We start from the raw sequence: 18,165 nt of genomic DNA on the forward strand, positions 1-18,165 counted from the left end.
CCCTGATAACCTTTCTCCTGCCGACCCCGATAACCTTTCTCCTGCTGATCCCCGATCATCTTTCCCACAATTCCTCTCCACATCCACCCTGTCAAGACCGCTCTGGATCTGAAAGGTTTCGATTGAGTCACCTCTCACTCTTACTCCAGTCGATACAAACCCAACCTCTCCAACCTTTCCTCATAAGACAACCCGTTCATTCCTGGTATTAGTCTAGTAAACCTTCACTCAACTGGTTCCAACACATTTACATCTTCCCTTCAATAAGGAGACCAACACTGTACACAATACTCCAGATGTGGTCTCACCACTGCCCTGTACAACTGAATCATAACCTCCCTACTTTTGTAATCAATTCCCCCTCACAGTAAACAGTAATATTCTATTAACTTTCCTAATTACTTGCTGTGTCTGTACACTACCAGCATTTTGTGATTCATGCACTGGGACACCCAGATCCCTCTGTAACTCAGAGCTCTGCAATCTCTCACCATTTAGATAATAAGCTTCTTTTTTATTCTCCCTGCCAAAATGAAGAATTTCACATTTCCCCACATTGTGCTCCATTTGCTGGATCTTTGTCCAGTCACTGAACCTATCTCTGTCTCTGTGTAGTTTCCTTATGTCCTGGTTCTGTGTCAATATCCTGGCACTGTTCGTTTGAGGGTTTGTCCATTCATTCATTCTGTTAATTGTTCATTTGATGCTGAAAAGAATACAAGAGGAGAGTGATGGGACACTGGAGTGGGTGAGGGGGGAGGCAGACCTGTGCAATGTTGCATTCTGTAAATGAATCCAGTATTGAATAAAAGATTGGCGTCCGATTCTCTATTTCAGCATCAGCCTTCACAATCAGTTAACATTCCCTCATTCTGGAATTCTGCCCAATTTCATCACCATCAACTCAAACGGAATGAATTTTCACACATACCGGATCGTTTTCTGAGACAAATTGTGACTAAAATTCCTCCAATTAGCACAGGCCCAGCAGCCAGAATGACATAGACAGGTATCAGCATCGAAACTTGATCAGCTTGTGTTTCATTAACTGTGAAAGGAAATCACATGTTTCAGCCCAAAGGAAACAAATAGAACTTGCATTTAAAGAGGATCTGGGACACAATAACCTATCCCGAGGTGCTTCACAATCCTGATACCCAGCAAGATATGCAGCAACAGGGGGAGATGGTCAAAGGAATGGGTTTCAAGGGGAATGTTAAAGGAGGAACGAGAGGGGGAGAGGTTTCGGGAAGCAATTCCAGAACTTTAGGATCCAGGCAGCTGAGGGCACGAATGCCAATGTTGGAGCGATTAAAATTGGGAATGGGGCAAGTGATCAGAATGGCAGCAGCTCAGAGATCAGAGGGTTATGGGGTTGGAGGAGATTGCAGAGATAGGGAGGAGTTAGGATGTGTAGGATGTGGGGCTGGAGGAGATTACAGAGATTGGGAGGGGTGGGGACATGGAGGGTGTGGGCCTGGAGGAGTTTACAGAGGTAGGGAGGGGTGAGGAGTGGACTATGTGGGGTTGAGGGAGGTTACAGAGATAGGGAGGGGTGGGGATATGGAGGAGGTGGGCAGCAATGTAGCATAGTGGTTATCACAATTGCTTCACAGCTTCAGGGTCCCAGGTTTGATTCCCCGCTGGGTCACTCACTGTGTGGAGTCTGCACCTTTTCCCCGTGTGTGCGTGGGTTTCCTCAGGGTGCTCCGGTTTCCTCCCACAGTCCAAAGATGTGCAGGTTAGGTGGATTGGCCATGCTAAATTGCCATAAATGTCCAAAATTGCCCTTAGTGTTGGGTGGGGTTACTGGGTTATGGGGATAGGGTGGAGATGTGAGCATGGGTAGGGTGCTCCTTCCAAGAGCCGGTGCAAACCCGATGGGCCGAATGGCCTCCTTCTGTACTGTAAATTCTATGAAAAAAAAATCTATGTGGGGTTGGAGGAGATGACAGAGATAGGGAGGGGTGAGGACATGGAGGATGAGGGGCTGGAGGAGATTACAGAGATAGGGAGGGGTGAGGACATGGAGGATTTGGGGCTGTGAGAGGTTACAAAGACAGGGAGGGGTGAGGACGTGGGGCTAGAGGAGGTTACAGAGATAGCGAGGGGTGAGGATGTGGAGGATATGGGGTTGGAGGAGAGGCCCAATCCCTGCCTTATCGCTGTAAATCAACCTAACCAAACCTTTGGACAATAAGGGTCAATTTATCATGGCCAATCCACCTACCCTGCACAACTTTGGACTTTACGAGAAAACCGGAGGACCCGGAGAGAACCCACGCAGACATGGGAGAACGTGTAAACTCAACACAGACTTTCACCTGAGGTCTGAGTCGAACCCGGGTCACTGGCACTGTGAGGTCGCAGTGCTGAAAACTGTGCCACCATGTCACCCTTATAGACTAATGCTACCGATTCATACTAAGCTCCAATGTAATATATGTAAGTTTTCTAGTTCCATGTGTTCAGGAACGAAGTTGGGAACAATCTTTATTTGACCAAGTATTGCACAAAGAGGAAGTGTTACTTCATAGTGTTATAGTAAAGGGGCCTCTGGGAAAGAGTGATCCTAACACAATAGAATGATATATTGAGTTTTTAAGTGATTTTGTCCAGGTTTAAATGTGAACAATCTATCCAGGGATGAGAGACAATTTGGTGAATATATGATGGGTGGGATTTACCGACCACTCCGCCGCATGTTTTCAACGGGCGGGCAGCTCGACAGCGGGATGTACCGTTCCCACCATTGTCAACAGGATTTCCCATTGACGGCACCTGTTGTCACCGGGAAGCTTGTGCGCCATCATGGGACTGGAATTCCCGCCGGCATGAACATCCGGTAAATCCCAGTGGATATACAAGCAATGAACAACATTTGAATGATTAATACATAATTTGCAACAAATATACACTGAACATAGATTACTTTCCAGAAACTTCTGCTCATGGCCACAGCAACCAAGTAGCTTGGCCCCCTATTCACCACATTAAACATTCGCTCCGTCCACCACTGATACACAGGAGCAGCCGTCTGTACCATCTCCAAGATACACTGCATCAACTCACAAATACTCCTTCCACAGCACCTTCCAAAGCCACAATGTCTACCACCTTGAAGAACAAGGTTAGCAAATGTACAGGAATACCACCACCTGCAAACTCCCCCCTCAGGTCACACACCATCCCAACTGGGAAATATCAAATCATTCCTTCACTGTCGCTGGGTCAAAATCCTGGAAGTCCCTCCCTAACAGCACTGTGGGTGTACCTACACCACATGGCATGCAGCGGTTCGAGAAGTCAACTCCCACCACCTTCTCCAGGGCAGTTTGGGATGGCACATTGCCAATAATGCCCACCAAATATGAATATGAAACAAACAGCTCGAGGTACCACATTGACAAAAACCTGAGTAAACAAAGGAGAGGGAGAAAGATAGAAACAAAGAGATGGAGAGAAACAGAGAAACATCAATGTATTTAAGTTCTGGAAGACAGAATCTTTCTGTGAGTAAGACCACATGAGTTCACACAGTCTATTTTCTAATGTGTTCCCTTTACCATTGGGGATTGTGATATTTATCACTTACATACCTCCGATACAGTCATGAGTAAGTGGTGATTACTTCAGGATATTGATCTGGAAACTGTACTTACTGGTTACATTCAGCTGTGATCCATTCCCATAGATCTCTCCCCACACGGAGCAGTAATAGACGGCAGTGTCACTGGGCTGCACGTTGCTGATTGTCAGGATGAAGGTTTTATTGGCCGTGTCTCGGGAAGGATGGAAACGCTCAGTGAAACCCGGACTCCGTTGTGTGTTGTTCTTTATATCATGTGTTAAAAACCCTCTCGATGGCCGGGATTCTCCCCTACCTGGCGGGGCGGGGGTCCCGGTGTACCGGAGTGGCGAGAACCACTACGGAATTCTCCGCACCTCTAGGGGCTAGGCCTGCGCCGGAGTGGTTGGCGCCCCGCTGACTGACGCGAACGGCCTTTGGTGCCCCACGGACATGGCATCATGCGGAGGAGGAGGATACCTGCTCCTGGTTCCTGTCAAGGTCACCGCAGCCGACCTCAGGATCACTCCAGGGTTCAAGCGGGGACCTGTGAGGCATTTCCCAACCGACAGCCCGCAAGTGAACCTGTGAAGTCACGAATGTCCGGTTTTCCCGCGCATCTAACTATATAAACTTCAACCTGGACAAGGCCCAACAGGATGCCCGGGAGGTAGGATTCTCCGCTATGGCCGGGATACTCCAGATCCAGGGGGTAATAGATCACACGCATGTCGACTGGCTCGCACCGGGGCATCACGGAGTTCCCTTCATCAACAGAAAGGGATTCCACTCCCTGAACCTCCAACTTGTGTGTGACCACCACATGGAGATCGTGCTCGTGTGTGCACACTTCCCCGGGAGTGTGCACGACAGCTGCATCCTGGGACAGTCAGAGATCCCCGACATCTTCGAGGGACACCCCAGGGTGAAGGGCTGGCCGTTGGGGGATAAGGGGTAGCCGCTGAGGGCCTGGCTAATGCCGCCAGTGCGGAGGCCGGAGACCGAGGCAGAGACCCGATAACGAGGCCCATGTGGCCACCCGGGCTGTCATTGAGCGGGGCATCGGACTGCTGAAAATGCAGTTCCCATTCATCGGCCGCTCTGGTGGTGCCCTGCAGTATACGCCCCGGAGAGTTGTCTGCTTTAGGGTGGTCTGCTGTGCCCTCCACATCCTGGCACAGAAGCGGGTTGACATGCTGGAGCTGGAGACGTATCATACGGCCACCTCTGAAGAGGAGGCGCTGGAACAGGAGGGGCTGGAGAACGGGCCCGGGGAGGACCCACACGAGATGGAGCACAGTCGGTGGTGGTGAGGGTCCAGCATGCCCAAAGGACCAGGGAGACCCTAATCCTTGCCCTCTTCACCTCAGGACAGAGGGGCAGCTGGATTGAGCTCCGGATGCCCCTGCGTCCTCTGGCTCTGCCAGACCTGGCAGCTCCCCACTGTGTGCACCATGGCGTTGATGCCCTCAGCAATGCCCCTCTGTGAGCGGGCCATTCTCTGCAATGCCTCGCCAATGTCCACCTGTCTCTGTGAATTGAACATGCCCTGCAGTGCCTCAGCAATGCCCACCTTAGACTGGGACATGGTCCACAGCACCTGGAAAAGGGCCACCTGTGTCTGGGACATGCTGCCGAGGCTCTCAGCCACGGCCCTCACTGATATTTCAGACCAGATGGATGGGGATGGAAAAGGGCTGGGAGTCGCACTACTGAGAATATCACAGCTGTACTGCGGGAGGACCCCTCAGAGGGCTCATACAGTGCGGCAATATGGGTAGAGCTCAGGAATAGGAAGGGTGCACTTACAATGTTGGGGGTTTACTACAGGCCTCCCAGCAGCCAGCGGGAGATAGAGGAGCAGATATGTCGGCAGATTTTGGAAAGGTGTAAAAGCAACAGGGTTGTTATGTGCGTGATTTTAACTTCCCCTATATGGACTGGGACCTCCCCTGTATGGACTGGGACTCACTTTGTGCTGGGGGTTTGGATGGGGCCGAGTTTATAAGAAGCATCCAGGAGGGCTTCATGAAACAAAATGTAGATATTACAACTCAGGAATGTGCTGTACCGGACCTGGTATTGGGGAATGAGCCGCTCAGGTGGTCAAAGTTTCAGAAGGGAGCATTTTGGGAAGAGTGACCATAATTCAGTGGGTTTTGAGGTCCTGTTGGATAAATGTGAGACTAGTGCTCAGTGTGAAGGCTAATTATAACAATATTAGTAGGAACTGAAGAATCTAGATAATAATAACCTTTATTAGTGTCACACAGCTATTAAGTTACTGTGAAAATCCTCGCCACTACGGCACCTGTTCGGGTAAACCGAGGGAGAATTCCGAGGGACGTATTTCTGGAATTTTGCAAGGAAACTGGAGCACCCGGAGGAAACCCAAGTAGGGGTAGGGAGAACATGCAGACTCCGCACAGACAGTGACCCAAGCGCGGAATCAAATCTGGGTCCCAGGCACTGTTAAGCAACAGTGCTAATCAATGTGCTACTGTGCCCCCCTTGGGGCAGATGGTTGCGGGTTAATCAACATCTGGCATGAGGGAGGCTGTGATGCTCTTTGTGTTGCTTATTTCAGGATGGTTGGCGTAGTGTTCACAATAACCACAAAATAGCTTGAACTTAAACAAAGCTGTAAATTTATTCACAATACTAACTTGTATTTGACACGTAAACAGTTGATGAATAACATTTAAACACACACATCTACAGCTAATCTCACTATTGATATGAACTATGATCTGCTCTCCCTTACACTATCTGTACTTCTGACTCTCTCTAGCTAACTCCTGTACACAATCCCACAAGGCTCAGCACTACTGCCTGAAATAGTTGTAACCGTAGCTCCCTCTAGTGGCGACTCGAGACACTTCATAAACTCTTGCAGTTCTTACAGATATGATAATACCACAGGAGGATTTCAAATGTCAGTTACTAGGAATTCAGGATTGGTTTCGGCATGTTCCTGTGAGGAAGAAACATAAGGATGGCAAGTTTCGGGAACCCTGGAAATTGTGAGGCCAGTCCAAACGCAGAAGGAAGCAATTGTCAGGGTGAGAAGACTGGGAACAGACAAAGCCAGTGAGGAATATAAGGAAAGTAGGAAGGAACTTAAAAAAGGAGTCAGGAGGGTTTAAAGGAGTCACTGACAAACAGGTTTCAAGGAAGATTCAAGGCTTTTGTCCGGATATGCTCTCTGAATGGAGCAAAGGTCAATGGGCGGGGTCCTGAATGAGTTCATCAGCATTCATCAAAGACAAGGACTTGGTGGATGATGAGACTGGGGAAGGTTGTGCAGATAGTCTGAGTCACATTGAGATCAAAAGGGAGGGAGGAGGTGATGGGCACCTTGAAAAACATTACGGTCGATACGTCCCCAGGACCGAATGAGACCTACCCCAGAATACTGAGGGAGGCAACGGAGAAATTGCTGGGGCCTTGACAGAAATCAATGTATTCTCACAGGCTACAGGTGATGTCCCAGAGGACTGGAGTATAGCCAATTTTGCTCCTTTGTGTAAGAAGGGCAACAAGATAATCCAGGAAATTATAGACCGTTGAACCATTCGTGAATGGTAGGGGAATTATTGGAGAGGATTCACTCCCATTTGGAAGCAAGTGGACGTATCAGCGAGAGGCAGACTGATTTCGCCAAGGGGGGGAGGGGGTCATGTCTCACTAACTTGATTCAGATTTTTTAAGGAATAAATGAAGATGATTGGTTAAGGGAGGGCAGTGGAAGCTGTCTACATGGACTTCAGTAAAACCATTGACAAGTTCCCTAATCGCAGACTGGGACAGTAGGTCACGTGACGTGGGATCAGAGGTGAGCTGGCAAGATGGATACAGAACTGGCTCGGTCACAGAAGACAGAGGGGAGCAGTGGAAGGGTGTTTTTCTGAATAGAAGATTATTTGCTGTTTGGAGTACATATAAATGATTTGGAGGAAAATGTAACTGGTCTGATTAGTAAGTTTGCAGACGACACAAAGGTTGGTGGAATTGCGGATATCGATGAGGATTGTCAGAGGATACAGAAGGATGGAGATCGTTTGGAGACTTGGACAGAGAGATGGCAGATGGAGTTTCATCCAGATCAATGTGAGGTAGTGCATTTTGGAAGGTCTGATATAGTTGAGAAATAAAGAGTAAATGGCAGAATCCTGAAGAGTATTGACAGGCTGAGGGATCTGGGGATCCCTATTGGTCAGAGTCATCACTCCTGATGTGAAGTCTCCTCCCCACACAATCCATGCTCATTTCACACACACATTCTCAGCAACCGAGCCATTTCTTTGTCTCCACAATCAAACCATCCATTCGACTGACTCTTGCTGCTGGCAATTGGGAGCCACCTCCTGCCCACTGCCAGCTCCTGATCCTGCAATCAGTCTTCACTCTCACCCACAACACTGGCACTCCACTGATCAACATCATAACTGATATCTGTGTGAATGTGATGGCCACTGTCTATCCCGCCTCAGAATCTTTCACCTCTCCACTCTGTTTAACACCACTGAGCACAGGTTCCTGTTTAAAAGTCTCTGATCCACATTCCAGCCCCTGGCACTGCTCTCTCACGGTCCCACTCCTGCTGCTCACATCATCCGCATTATATCAGCACCAAAGGATTTCTCCTCCAGTGTCTGAATGATCGTCTCTGCTGTGTCCCCAGGGCACCATCCCTGGCTCCCTCCTCATCCTCATTTCACCCTCAGAAACCTGGTCAACATTCCCATCTTCACCATCACTCAGATCAGTCTCTCCACCTCCTCCATTGATCCCAATGTTCTTCCCACTCTCTCCAAATGTCTGTCCAACATTCGGACTCGGCTAAGACAAAGTTTCTGTGCAGCTCAGTAAACAGCCAGACGGCACTAACCTCCCCAGACACCCCCTCAGGATAAAGCCAGAGATGCACCTTAGCATTGTGGATAGCACAATCGCTTCACAGCTCCAGGGTCCCAGGTTCGATTCCGGGTGCTCCGGTTTCCTCCCACAGTCCAAAGATCTGCAGGTTAGGTGGATTGGCCATGAAAAATTGCCCTTAGTGTTGGGTGGGGTTACTGGGTTATGGGGAAAGGGTGGAGTTGTTGACCTTGGGTAGGGTGCTCTTTCCAAGAGCCGGTGCAGACTCGATGGGCTGAATGGCCTCCTTCTGCACTGTGAATTCTATGTAAATTCTATGTGGAACTTTGGGGACTTGCTGAAGCTGAGCTCAGCTTCTTCCCCACAGTGAACCCATCAGTAAGATCACTTTACATCACCTCCTAGCTCTTCATCATCACAAACTCATCTCCAATTCACTCATCTGGAAGAGGTTATTGCTGTGGGTAATTGGAATGAAAACTCTACTTACTGGTTACATTCAGCCGGCTTCCATTCCCATGGATCCATCCCTGCACTGAGCAGTAATAGACGGCAGTGTCACTGGGCTGCACGTTGCTGATTGTCAGGATGAAGCTGTTGGAGTCGATGTGTCGGGAAGGCTGGAATCGTTCAGAGGAGCCTGAATACCGGGTGGCATAATTACGTTTATTGAGTGCTAAAATCCTCTCCCTCTGTTTCCCTGGCAGCTCCCGGTACCAATAAACATTTCTGTATCTCACTTTGGCGTTCTGCATGGTGCACTGTAACCGTGCAGTCTGACCCTCTGTGACATGTTCCACACTCGGAGACTGGATAAGGACTGGATCAGTCGCACCTTTCAGAGAAAAACAAAATCAGTGAGTTAAATTCTGAGCTGAAAGTTTGCTGTGAGTATTTAAAGGGACAGTCCAGGCAGTAGAAGTTCTGTGTTAAAGAGAGGAAACAGCTTCTGAGACTGATCTAGTTGTGTTAGTTTGTTAATGATTTCTATCCTGGGGGTTACTCTGTGCTGATCTCAGCAGTACAGATGTGTTGATATAATTGTGAAATGCAATATTGTTCTCACACTGTGGAACAGCTCTCTCAAACACACTGACCTCTCCCAGTTAGTGTCTAAATGAATTCCTGGGATGTGGGTGTCGCTGGCTAAGCCAGCTTTTATTACCCATCCCTAATTGCCCTGAAGGAGGCGGTGGTGAGCTGCCTTCTTGAACTGCTGCAGTCCATGGAGATTGGAGCTATCTTTACTGAACCAATAGTGGGAGAGTGTTTCTCACAATAGGAAGCAGGTTTGGGAATTAGATTGGGAAGTGTCTGCAACATTCGAAGAGACAGTCAGACATTTAAAGGGACAGGACCACCCCTCGGATCAACAGAACCACAGCCTTTTGGGTTTGTGAAAACTGAGGCCTCTCCACAGGTTGGGGTCCGGGGGGTCAGATTGGGAGGAATGGCGTCTCTATCCCTCCATTCCTCAGCGACTGGGATTTTACCAGCTGCTACTGCAACACGGTGGGCATGGGAGTGGGGGTAACTGAGAGAGATTGGAAATAAATCTGAGGGAGCCAAACCCCGTCCCTCCAACAGACAGTTTTAATATTGGTAAAGGGCACAGAGCCAGTGGGGGTCCCAGGAGAGGCAAATCGAGGGAAATACAGCTCAGGTAGTGGGTGAGTCAGTGGATCTCTCAGGAAGGTGTTGGGTGGCACAGTGGTTAGCACTGCTGTCTCATTCCGCCAGGGACCCGGGTTCAATTCCGGCCTCGGGTGACCGTGCGGTGTTTGTACATTCTCCCCGTGTCTGTGTGGGTTTCCTCCGGGAGCTCCGGGTTCCTCCCACAGTCCAGAGATGTGCAGGTTAGGTGGCTTGGCCATGTGGGGGATTACCGGGATAGGACGGGGATAGGACAGGGTAGTGAGCCTGGGTGCAGTGCTCTGTCACTGCAGACTCCGATGGGCTGAATGGCCTCCTTCTGCACTGTAGGGATTCTATGATCCCTCTCCCATCCCAACTGTGGAAAGTTGGTGATGGGAGGGAGCAGAGAATCCAGCAGGAGAGGAAATGCCGGAAACACATGGGTATAAAAAAGTTTGTAATTCTCCGAAAGGCGGATTAATGGCAGCTCAGTTATCCTGCTGCCTGGTGGTGTGATTGCAATTCACATTCATTTGCATCTCATGAATACTCAATTTATCAGTAGCTCGTCAATATCCCATCAGGCCTTCCTATCGCGCATCACGCCAGCGGGAAATCATGTCGGCCTCAAAATCGATTGACAAAGAGGCATGAACGAGATGGACCTCAGTTCCCTCGAGACGTTGAAAAAATGAAATGAAAAAAGAAATGAAAATCGCTTATTATCACAGGTAGGCTTCTAACGAAGTTACTGTGAAAAGCCCACAGTCTACACATTCCGGCGCCTGTTCAGGGAGGCTTATACGGAATGTAACTAACAAATCCTACCTAGAATAGTGCTGCATCACTCCTGTTACACTCAGCACCTCTCTGCTGAAGCGACCTTTTTTGGACTGGGTGTTGTGCATTGAGAAAGGATTAGTTGGCAATCTAGTTGGGAGAGAGCCCTTGGGGAAGAGTGACCATAACATGTAGGAATTCTTTGTCAAGGTGAATAATGAGGTCATTGATTCTGAGACCAGTGTCCTGAACCTCATTAAAGGTAACTATGATGGTAGAAGGCATGAGCCTCATTCAGGATAGTATTAGTTTCGAAGAAGAGACATTCAAATTAGCAAGAAAAAACAATAGACCTGAGGATTGGGAAAAGTTTAAAATTCAGCAAAGGCTCACCAAGGGATGGATTAAGAAGGGGGAAATACAATTTGAAAGTAAACTCGTGGGGACCATAAAAACTAATTGTAAAAGTTGCTATAGGTATGTAAAGAGAAAAAGATTGGTAAAAACTAATGTTGGTCCCTAATAGTGAGAAACTGGGGAATTCATAACAGGGAACCAAGAAATGGCTGAGGAACTAAATTTGTACTTTGCTTCTGTCTTCACAAAGGAAGACATGAATAATGTCCCAGAGGTTCTGAGAAACACAAATCTAATGAGGAGCTGAAAGAAATTCATCCTTGTAAAGAAATGGTTTTGGGGAAATTAATGGGATTGAAGGCAGACAAATCTCCAAGGTCCGAAAATCGTCATCCCAGAGTACTTGAAGAAATGGCCCCAGAAAGAGTAGATCCGCAGCGCTGGTTTAGCTCAGTGGGCTAGATAGCTGGTTTGTGATGCAGCACAAGGCCAGCAGCGTGGGTTCAATTCCCATACCACCTTACCTGAGCAGGTGCCGGAAAGTGGCGACTAGGGGCTTTTCACAGTAACTTCATCCGTGTGACAATAATAGGTTATTATTATCCATTGGAGGTCATTTTTCAAAGTTATTTGGACTCTGGAATGGTTCCTACAGATTAGAGGGTGGCTAATGTAACCTCGATATTAAAAAAGGAGGTCGAGAGAAAACAGAGAAGCATTGACCAGTGACCCTAACGTCGGGAGTAGGGAAGTTGCCAGAGTCCATTATCAAGGATTTCATAGCACAGTATTTGGAAAGTAGTGGTGTAATCACATAAAGTCAGCATGGAAAATCATGCTTGACAAATCTGCTGGAATTCTTTGAAGATGTAACGAGTATGAGTTTCCCAGGGAGAACCAGTGGATGTGGTTTATTTAGACTTTTGGAAGGCTTTCAACAAGGTGTCACATAGCAGATTAATATGTAAAGTTAATGTGTCTACAGATGAATAGAAAGCTGGTTAGCAGACAGGAAGCAAAAAGTTGGCATAAATGGGCCTTTTTTTGATTGTCAGTAGTGACTAGTCGGACCCGAAATGTTCACATTATATATTAATGATTTGGATAAGGGAACTAAATGTATCATCCCCAAAGTTGGGGGGGGGGGGGTGGGAGAGTGAGCTGTGAGAGGGATACAAAGATGCTTCAACGGGATTTGGACAGGCTGAGTGAGTGGGCACATGTATGAGGCTTGAGATATGAGGTGTGACTTAGCCTTGATAGATTGGTGAAAGTTACTTAAAAGGATGGCAGTGGGTAGACAATGGCAAACATTCAAGGAACACATGGTGGTACTACAGCAACTGTTCATTCTTGGCACTAAAGCAGAATGGGTAAGAGGGCCAATCCATGGCTTAGAAAAGAAATTAGAAATAGTATCCGAAGGAAGAAGCATACAGATTAGCTAAGAAAAATAATAAGTCTGAGGATTGGAAGCAGTTTAGATTTCAGCAAAGGAGGTGTCATGTGAGAGTACCTTTAATAAATGGATGTATAAGCAATGTCCCTTTAAGAAATGCAGCAGCTCATATTACTGAAGTGATGTCAGAGGGTGCGGGAAGCTGAGCTCACTTCTGCTTTTAGTTTCAGTTTGAGAGAGAGCAGCTGAAAAGTGCTTGGCTGGTTTGCTGTGAGCTGTTTGAAAGGTGAATGCCAGTTTTTGAGGAAAAGAGCTTGGGTGTGTCTGTGTGTTTGCAGTGAGCTGGACCAGCTGTGTTCTCTGCCATGAAAGACTATCTCTGAATCATTTTGGGTGATTAAAACTCATAATAATAATGTTGTTAACCTGATGTGTTTCTGTTGTTAAAGGTGTTGTGTCTTTTGGAGGTTTGAAGGAACATTTTGAGGGATTATTTAGTGTTGTATTATTTTTGGGGTTATCTTTGATGTAAGGGGTGTTAAGTGATCCAATGTTTATTTTAAAAGTTTAAGTTGAATTCATGGAATAAACATTGTTTTGTGTTTAAAAACCCATGTGTCCATAATTGTAATACCACACCTGGCGAACAAGCCGTGTGCTTCAAAAGCAACAATCCATTCAAGGGAGAGGTTGCTTGAATTCCATGATACATTTTGGGGTTCTGAAAACGCTGCTCCCATAAAAATTGGGGGCTCGTCCGGTATAAAAGTCTATCTATTGGATTGGCTTGTGTGAACTTAAAGACAGTGAAGGAGTGTTGCTTTTCCGGTGTGGTATTTGAGTTTAAGTGTGTTGTGGACAATGGCTCTTTCAGAGGCTCAGAAGTGTTTGGGGGTGGAGAATGTCACACGCAGTACCTTACGGACAGAGATAAAAAGCAGACTGTTAGATTTGGCAAAAACATTGCAGTTAACATTCCCTGATAAAATGCAAAAAGATGAGGTAATTATGGCGGTGGATAAGCATTTAAAGTTGAGATAGATTCTGACTCATTGGAAATGGCAAAAATTCAGTTGCAAATTAAACAAATGGAACATGAGAAAGAATTAAAGCAGCTTGAATACGAAAGAGAGAGAGGGGAAAAAGAAAGAGAGAGAGAGAGAGAGAGGAAAAATAAAGTGAGAGAGAACAAAAAGAAAAAGAAAGGGAGATACAGCTCAGGGAAAAAGATAAAGAGAGAGAGTTTGAACTTCTGAAAATGGCCATAAAACATGACAGTCAATTTATATTGGCAGACGTAAAGGGACACATACAGTTGGAGGAGATGGATGAGGATAGTGAGAAAGAGCATCAAAGTCGAAGGCTTGGTGGGAATCTATTTAAATATGACCAAGCATTGCCAATGTTTGATGAAAAGGAAGTGGAAGCATTTTTCATTTATTTTGAGGACGTAGCTAAACAAATGAAATGGCCACAGGACATGTGGGTGCTACTGATTCAAATAAAGCTGGTAGGTAGAGCTTGTGAAGTGTTTGCATCACTATCGGAGGAGGTATCTGGAACGTATGAGGAGGTGAAGAAATCCATCTTAGGTGCATATGAGCTAGTGCCTGAAACGTACAGACAAAGGTTTAGAAATTTAAGGAAAGAATTTGGACAAACATACATGGAGTTTGAAAGGCTCAAACAGAGTGACTTTGATAGGTGGATAAGGGATTTGAAAATAGACCAATCGTATGAAGCTCTCAGAGAAATTATACTTTTGGAGGAGTTTAAAAATTCAATTCATGATGTAGTGAGAACTCATGTGGAAGAGCAGAGGGTTAAAACTGAGAGATTAGCAGCAGAAATGGCAGATGATTATGAATTAGTTCATAAATCAAAGTTTGGTTTCCGACATCAGTTTCAGCCGGTGAGGGAAAGAAACTAGGGACATGAGAAATACTCAAGTGGTAACGGTAAAGGTGATCTGATGGGAGACAATAAAGAGAGTGTACCACAGATTAAAAACGAAATCCAGGAGTATGGAAAAGAAATGAAATGTTTCAAATGTTTTCACTGTAATAAACTAGGCCATGTAAAGCCACAGTGTTGGTGTTTGAAGAAAAGCACTGGGAAGGCTGATGTGATAAAACAGGATAAGACAGTGGAATTTATTAGAGTGGTAAAGGAAAGCCCAAGGGGAACGAAGGAGGTGCAATCAATTGTACAGCCTGTTCAAGAAGTAATTGTTAAGAAGGTGTCAGATGTCTTTAAAGAATTTACTTGTGTGGATGAAGTTTACTCATGTGTATCAGGAGGAGCAGGTAAAGAAGTCACAATTTTAAGAGACACAGGGGCTCGTCAATCTTTAATGGTAGGAGATGAGGAATTATGTAGTTTGGGAAGAATGTTGCCAGAAAAGGCGGTGATTTGTGGAATTCAGGGTGAGAGGAGTAGCGTTCCATTATATAAGGTAAGGCTGGCTTGAGATTCTCAGCCGGAGCAGGATCCAGGGGGCTGTCGGGAAGGTAAGTTCAACCTTTAAAAACTTACATTGCAGAAGAAGCGTCCTTCAGATTTTTGGCGGGAGCAGGGTCCAGGGCCCTGTCGGGAAGGTAAGTGTAAACATTAAAAACTTACCTTTAGAGCTCCTGGAAGTCGGGCATGGGGATTTCTGGGAAGATTTGTTAGTACCTGTATATAAGTTGGGCAGCTGCTAAACTCGAGACACTACACTTGTCGTGTCCCCCACCCTTCCACCTCTTCTAACCTAAGGGGTTGAGTGAGTAACAGGTAAACTCTTCCTTTTTTTTTCTTGTTTTATTTAGAGGAAGGCAGTGCAATGTTCCTCCTGCAGAATGTTTGAGGTGAGGGATGCCTTCAGTGTCCCTGCTGATTTCATCTGTGGGAAGGGCACCCATCTCCAGCTCCTCAGAAACCGTGTTAGGGAACTGGAGCTGGAGCTGGATGAATTTCAGAAGATTCAGGAGGCAGATGTGGTCATAGATAGAAACTTCAGGGATGTAGTTACTCTGAAGAATAAAGATAGATGGGTGACGGTGAGAGGGGCTGGGAAGAAGCAGACAGTATAGGGATCCCTTGTGGTCGTTCCCCTTAGTAACAAGTATACCGCTTTGGATAATGTTGGGGGACGACTATCCAGGGGTAAGCCAAGGGGTATAGGTCTCTGGCACAGAGTCTGTGCCTGTTGCTCAGCAGGGAAGAGGGGAGAGGAGTAGAGCAATGGTCATTGGAGACTCCATAGTTAGGGGGATAGATAGGAGATTCTGTGGGAACGAGAGAGACTCGCGGTTGGTGTGTTGCCTCCCAGGTGCCAGGGTCCGCGATGTCTCGGATCGTGTTTTCGGGATCCTTAAGGGGGAGGGGGAGCAGCCCCAAGTCGCGGTCCACATAGGCACCAACAACATAGGTCAGAAAAGGGATAGGGATGTAAGGCAGGAATTCAGGGAGCTAGGGTGGAAACTTAGATCCAGGACAAACAGAGTTATTATCTCTGGGTTGTTACCCATGCCACGTGCTAGCAAGACGAGGATTAGGGAGAGAGAGCAGTTGAACACGTGGCTACAGGGATGGTGCAGGAGGGAGAGTTTCAGATTCCTGGATAATTGGGGCTCATTCTGGGGTAGGTGGGACCTCTACAAATGGGATGGTCTACACCTGCACCAGAGGGGTACAAATATCCTGGGGGGAAATTTGCTCATGCTCTTCGGGTGGGTTTAAAGTTCAGCAGGGGATTGGGAACCTGAATTGTAGCTCCAGTATACAGGAGGTTGAGAGTAGTGAGGTCATGAGTACGGTTTCAAAGCTGCAGGAGTGTACCAGCAGGCAGGAAGATGGTTTAAAGTGTGTCTTCTTCAATGCCAATAGCATCCGGAATAAGGTGGGTGAACTTGCGGCATGGGTTAGTACCTGGGACTTCGATGTTGTGGCCATTTCGGAGACATGGATCGAGCAGGGACAGGAACGGTTGTTGCAGGTGTCAGGGTTTAGATATTTCAATAAGCTCAGGGAAGGTGGTAAAAGAGGGGGAAGGGTGGCATTGTTAGTCAAGGACAGTATTATGGTGGCAGGAAGGACGTTTGATGAGGAGTCGTCTACTGAGGTAGTATGGGCTGAGGTTAGAAACAGGAAAGGAGAGGTCACCCTGTTAGGGGTTTTCTATAGGCCTCCGAAAAGTTCCAGAGATGTAGAGGAAAGGATTGCAAAGATGATTCTGGATAGGAGCGAAAGTAACAGGGTAGTTGTTATGGGGGACTTTAACTTTACAAATATTGACTGGAAACGCTATAGTTCGAGTACTTTAGATGGGTCCGTTTTTGTCCAATGTGTGCAGGAGGGTTTCCTGACACAGTATGTAGATAGGCCAACGAGAGGCGAGGCCATATTGGATTTGGTGCTGGGTAATGAACTAGGGCAAGTGTTAGATATGGAGGTAGGTGAGCACTTTGGTGATAGTGACCACAATTCGATTACGTTTACTTTAGTGATGGAAAGGGATAGGTATATACCACAGTGCAAGAGTTATATCTGAGGGAAAGGCAATTATGATGCGATGAGGCAAAGGTAGGATGCATCGGATGGGGAGGAGAACTGCAGGGGATGGGCACAATGGAAATGTGGAGCTTGTTCAAGGAACAGCTTCTGCGTGTCCTTGATAAGTATGTACCTGTCAGGCAGGGAGGAAGTGGTTGAGTGAGGGAACCATGGTTTACTAAAGCAGTTGAAACATTTGTCAAGAGGAAGAAGGAGGCTTATGCAAAAATGAGACGTGAAGGTTCAGTTAGAGCGCTTGAGAGTTACAAGTTAGCCAGGAAGGACCTAAAGAGAGAGCTAAGAAGAGCCAGGAGGGGACATGAGAATTCTTTGGAAGGTAGGATGAAGGTTAACCCTAATGCTTTCTATAGATATGTCAGGAATAAAGAATGACTAGCGTAAGAGTGGGGCCAGTCAAGGACAGCAGTGGGAAGTTGTGCATGGAGTCCGAGGAGATAGGAGAGGGGCTAAATGAATATTTGTCGTCAGTATTCACACAGGAAAAAGACAATGATGTTGAGGAGAATACTGAGATACAGGTTACTAGACTAGAAGGGCTTGAGGTTCATAAGGAGGAGGTGTCAGCAATTCTGGAAAGTGTGAAAAAAGATAAGTCCCTGGGCCGGATGGGATTTATCCTAGGATTCTCTTGAAGCTAGAGAGGCGATTGCTGAGCCTTTGGCTTTGATCTTTATGTCATCATTGTCTACAGGATTAGTGACAGAATACTGGAGGATAGCAAATGTTGTCCCCTTGTTCAAGAAAGGGAGTAGAGACAACCCCGGTAACTATAGACCAGTGAGCCTTACTTCTGTTGTGGGCAAAGTCCTGGAAAGTTTTATAAGAGATAGGGGGCGCGATTCTCCGCCCCCCCATGACAGGTCGGAGAATAGCGGGAGGGCCTTCCTGACATTTCTCCCGACCTCCCACTATTCTCCCCCCCTCCACGGCCGCCCCCGACACGAATCGCTGCTCGCCGTTTTTTTACGGCGAGCAGCGATTCTTCCCTATC

At 46.9% G+C, this 18,165-nt stretch overlaps 2 protein-coding genes across 2 annotated transcripts in view; both read right to left on the reverse strand.

Annotated features, from left to right (window-relative positions):
• Positions 1-18,165, reverse strand: part of LOC119965474 (polymeric immunoglobulin receptor-like) — a 610,457-nt gene that overhangs the window by 245,053 nt on the left and 347,239 nt on the right. The window lies entirely within an intron of this gene.
• Positions 1-18,165, reverse strand: part of LOC119976723 — a 277,796-nt gene that overhangs the window by 16,441 nt on the left and 243,190 nt on the right. The window contains exon 5 of the mRNA XM_038817454.1: positions 932-1,048. Coding sequence (XP_038673382.1) covers positions 932-1,048 — 117 coding nt within the window. The remainder of the gene's footprint in view (positions 1-931; positions 1,049-18,165) is intronic.

This window comes from Scyliorhinus canicula, chromosome 1, assembly GCF_902713615.1.
Source record: "Scyliorhinus canicula chromosome 1, sScyCan1.1, whole genome shotgun sequence".
NCBI lineage: Eukaryota > Metazoa > Chordata > Chondrichthyes > Carcharhiniformes > Scyliorhinidae > Scyliorhinus > Scyliorhinus canicula.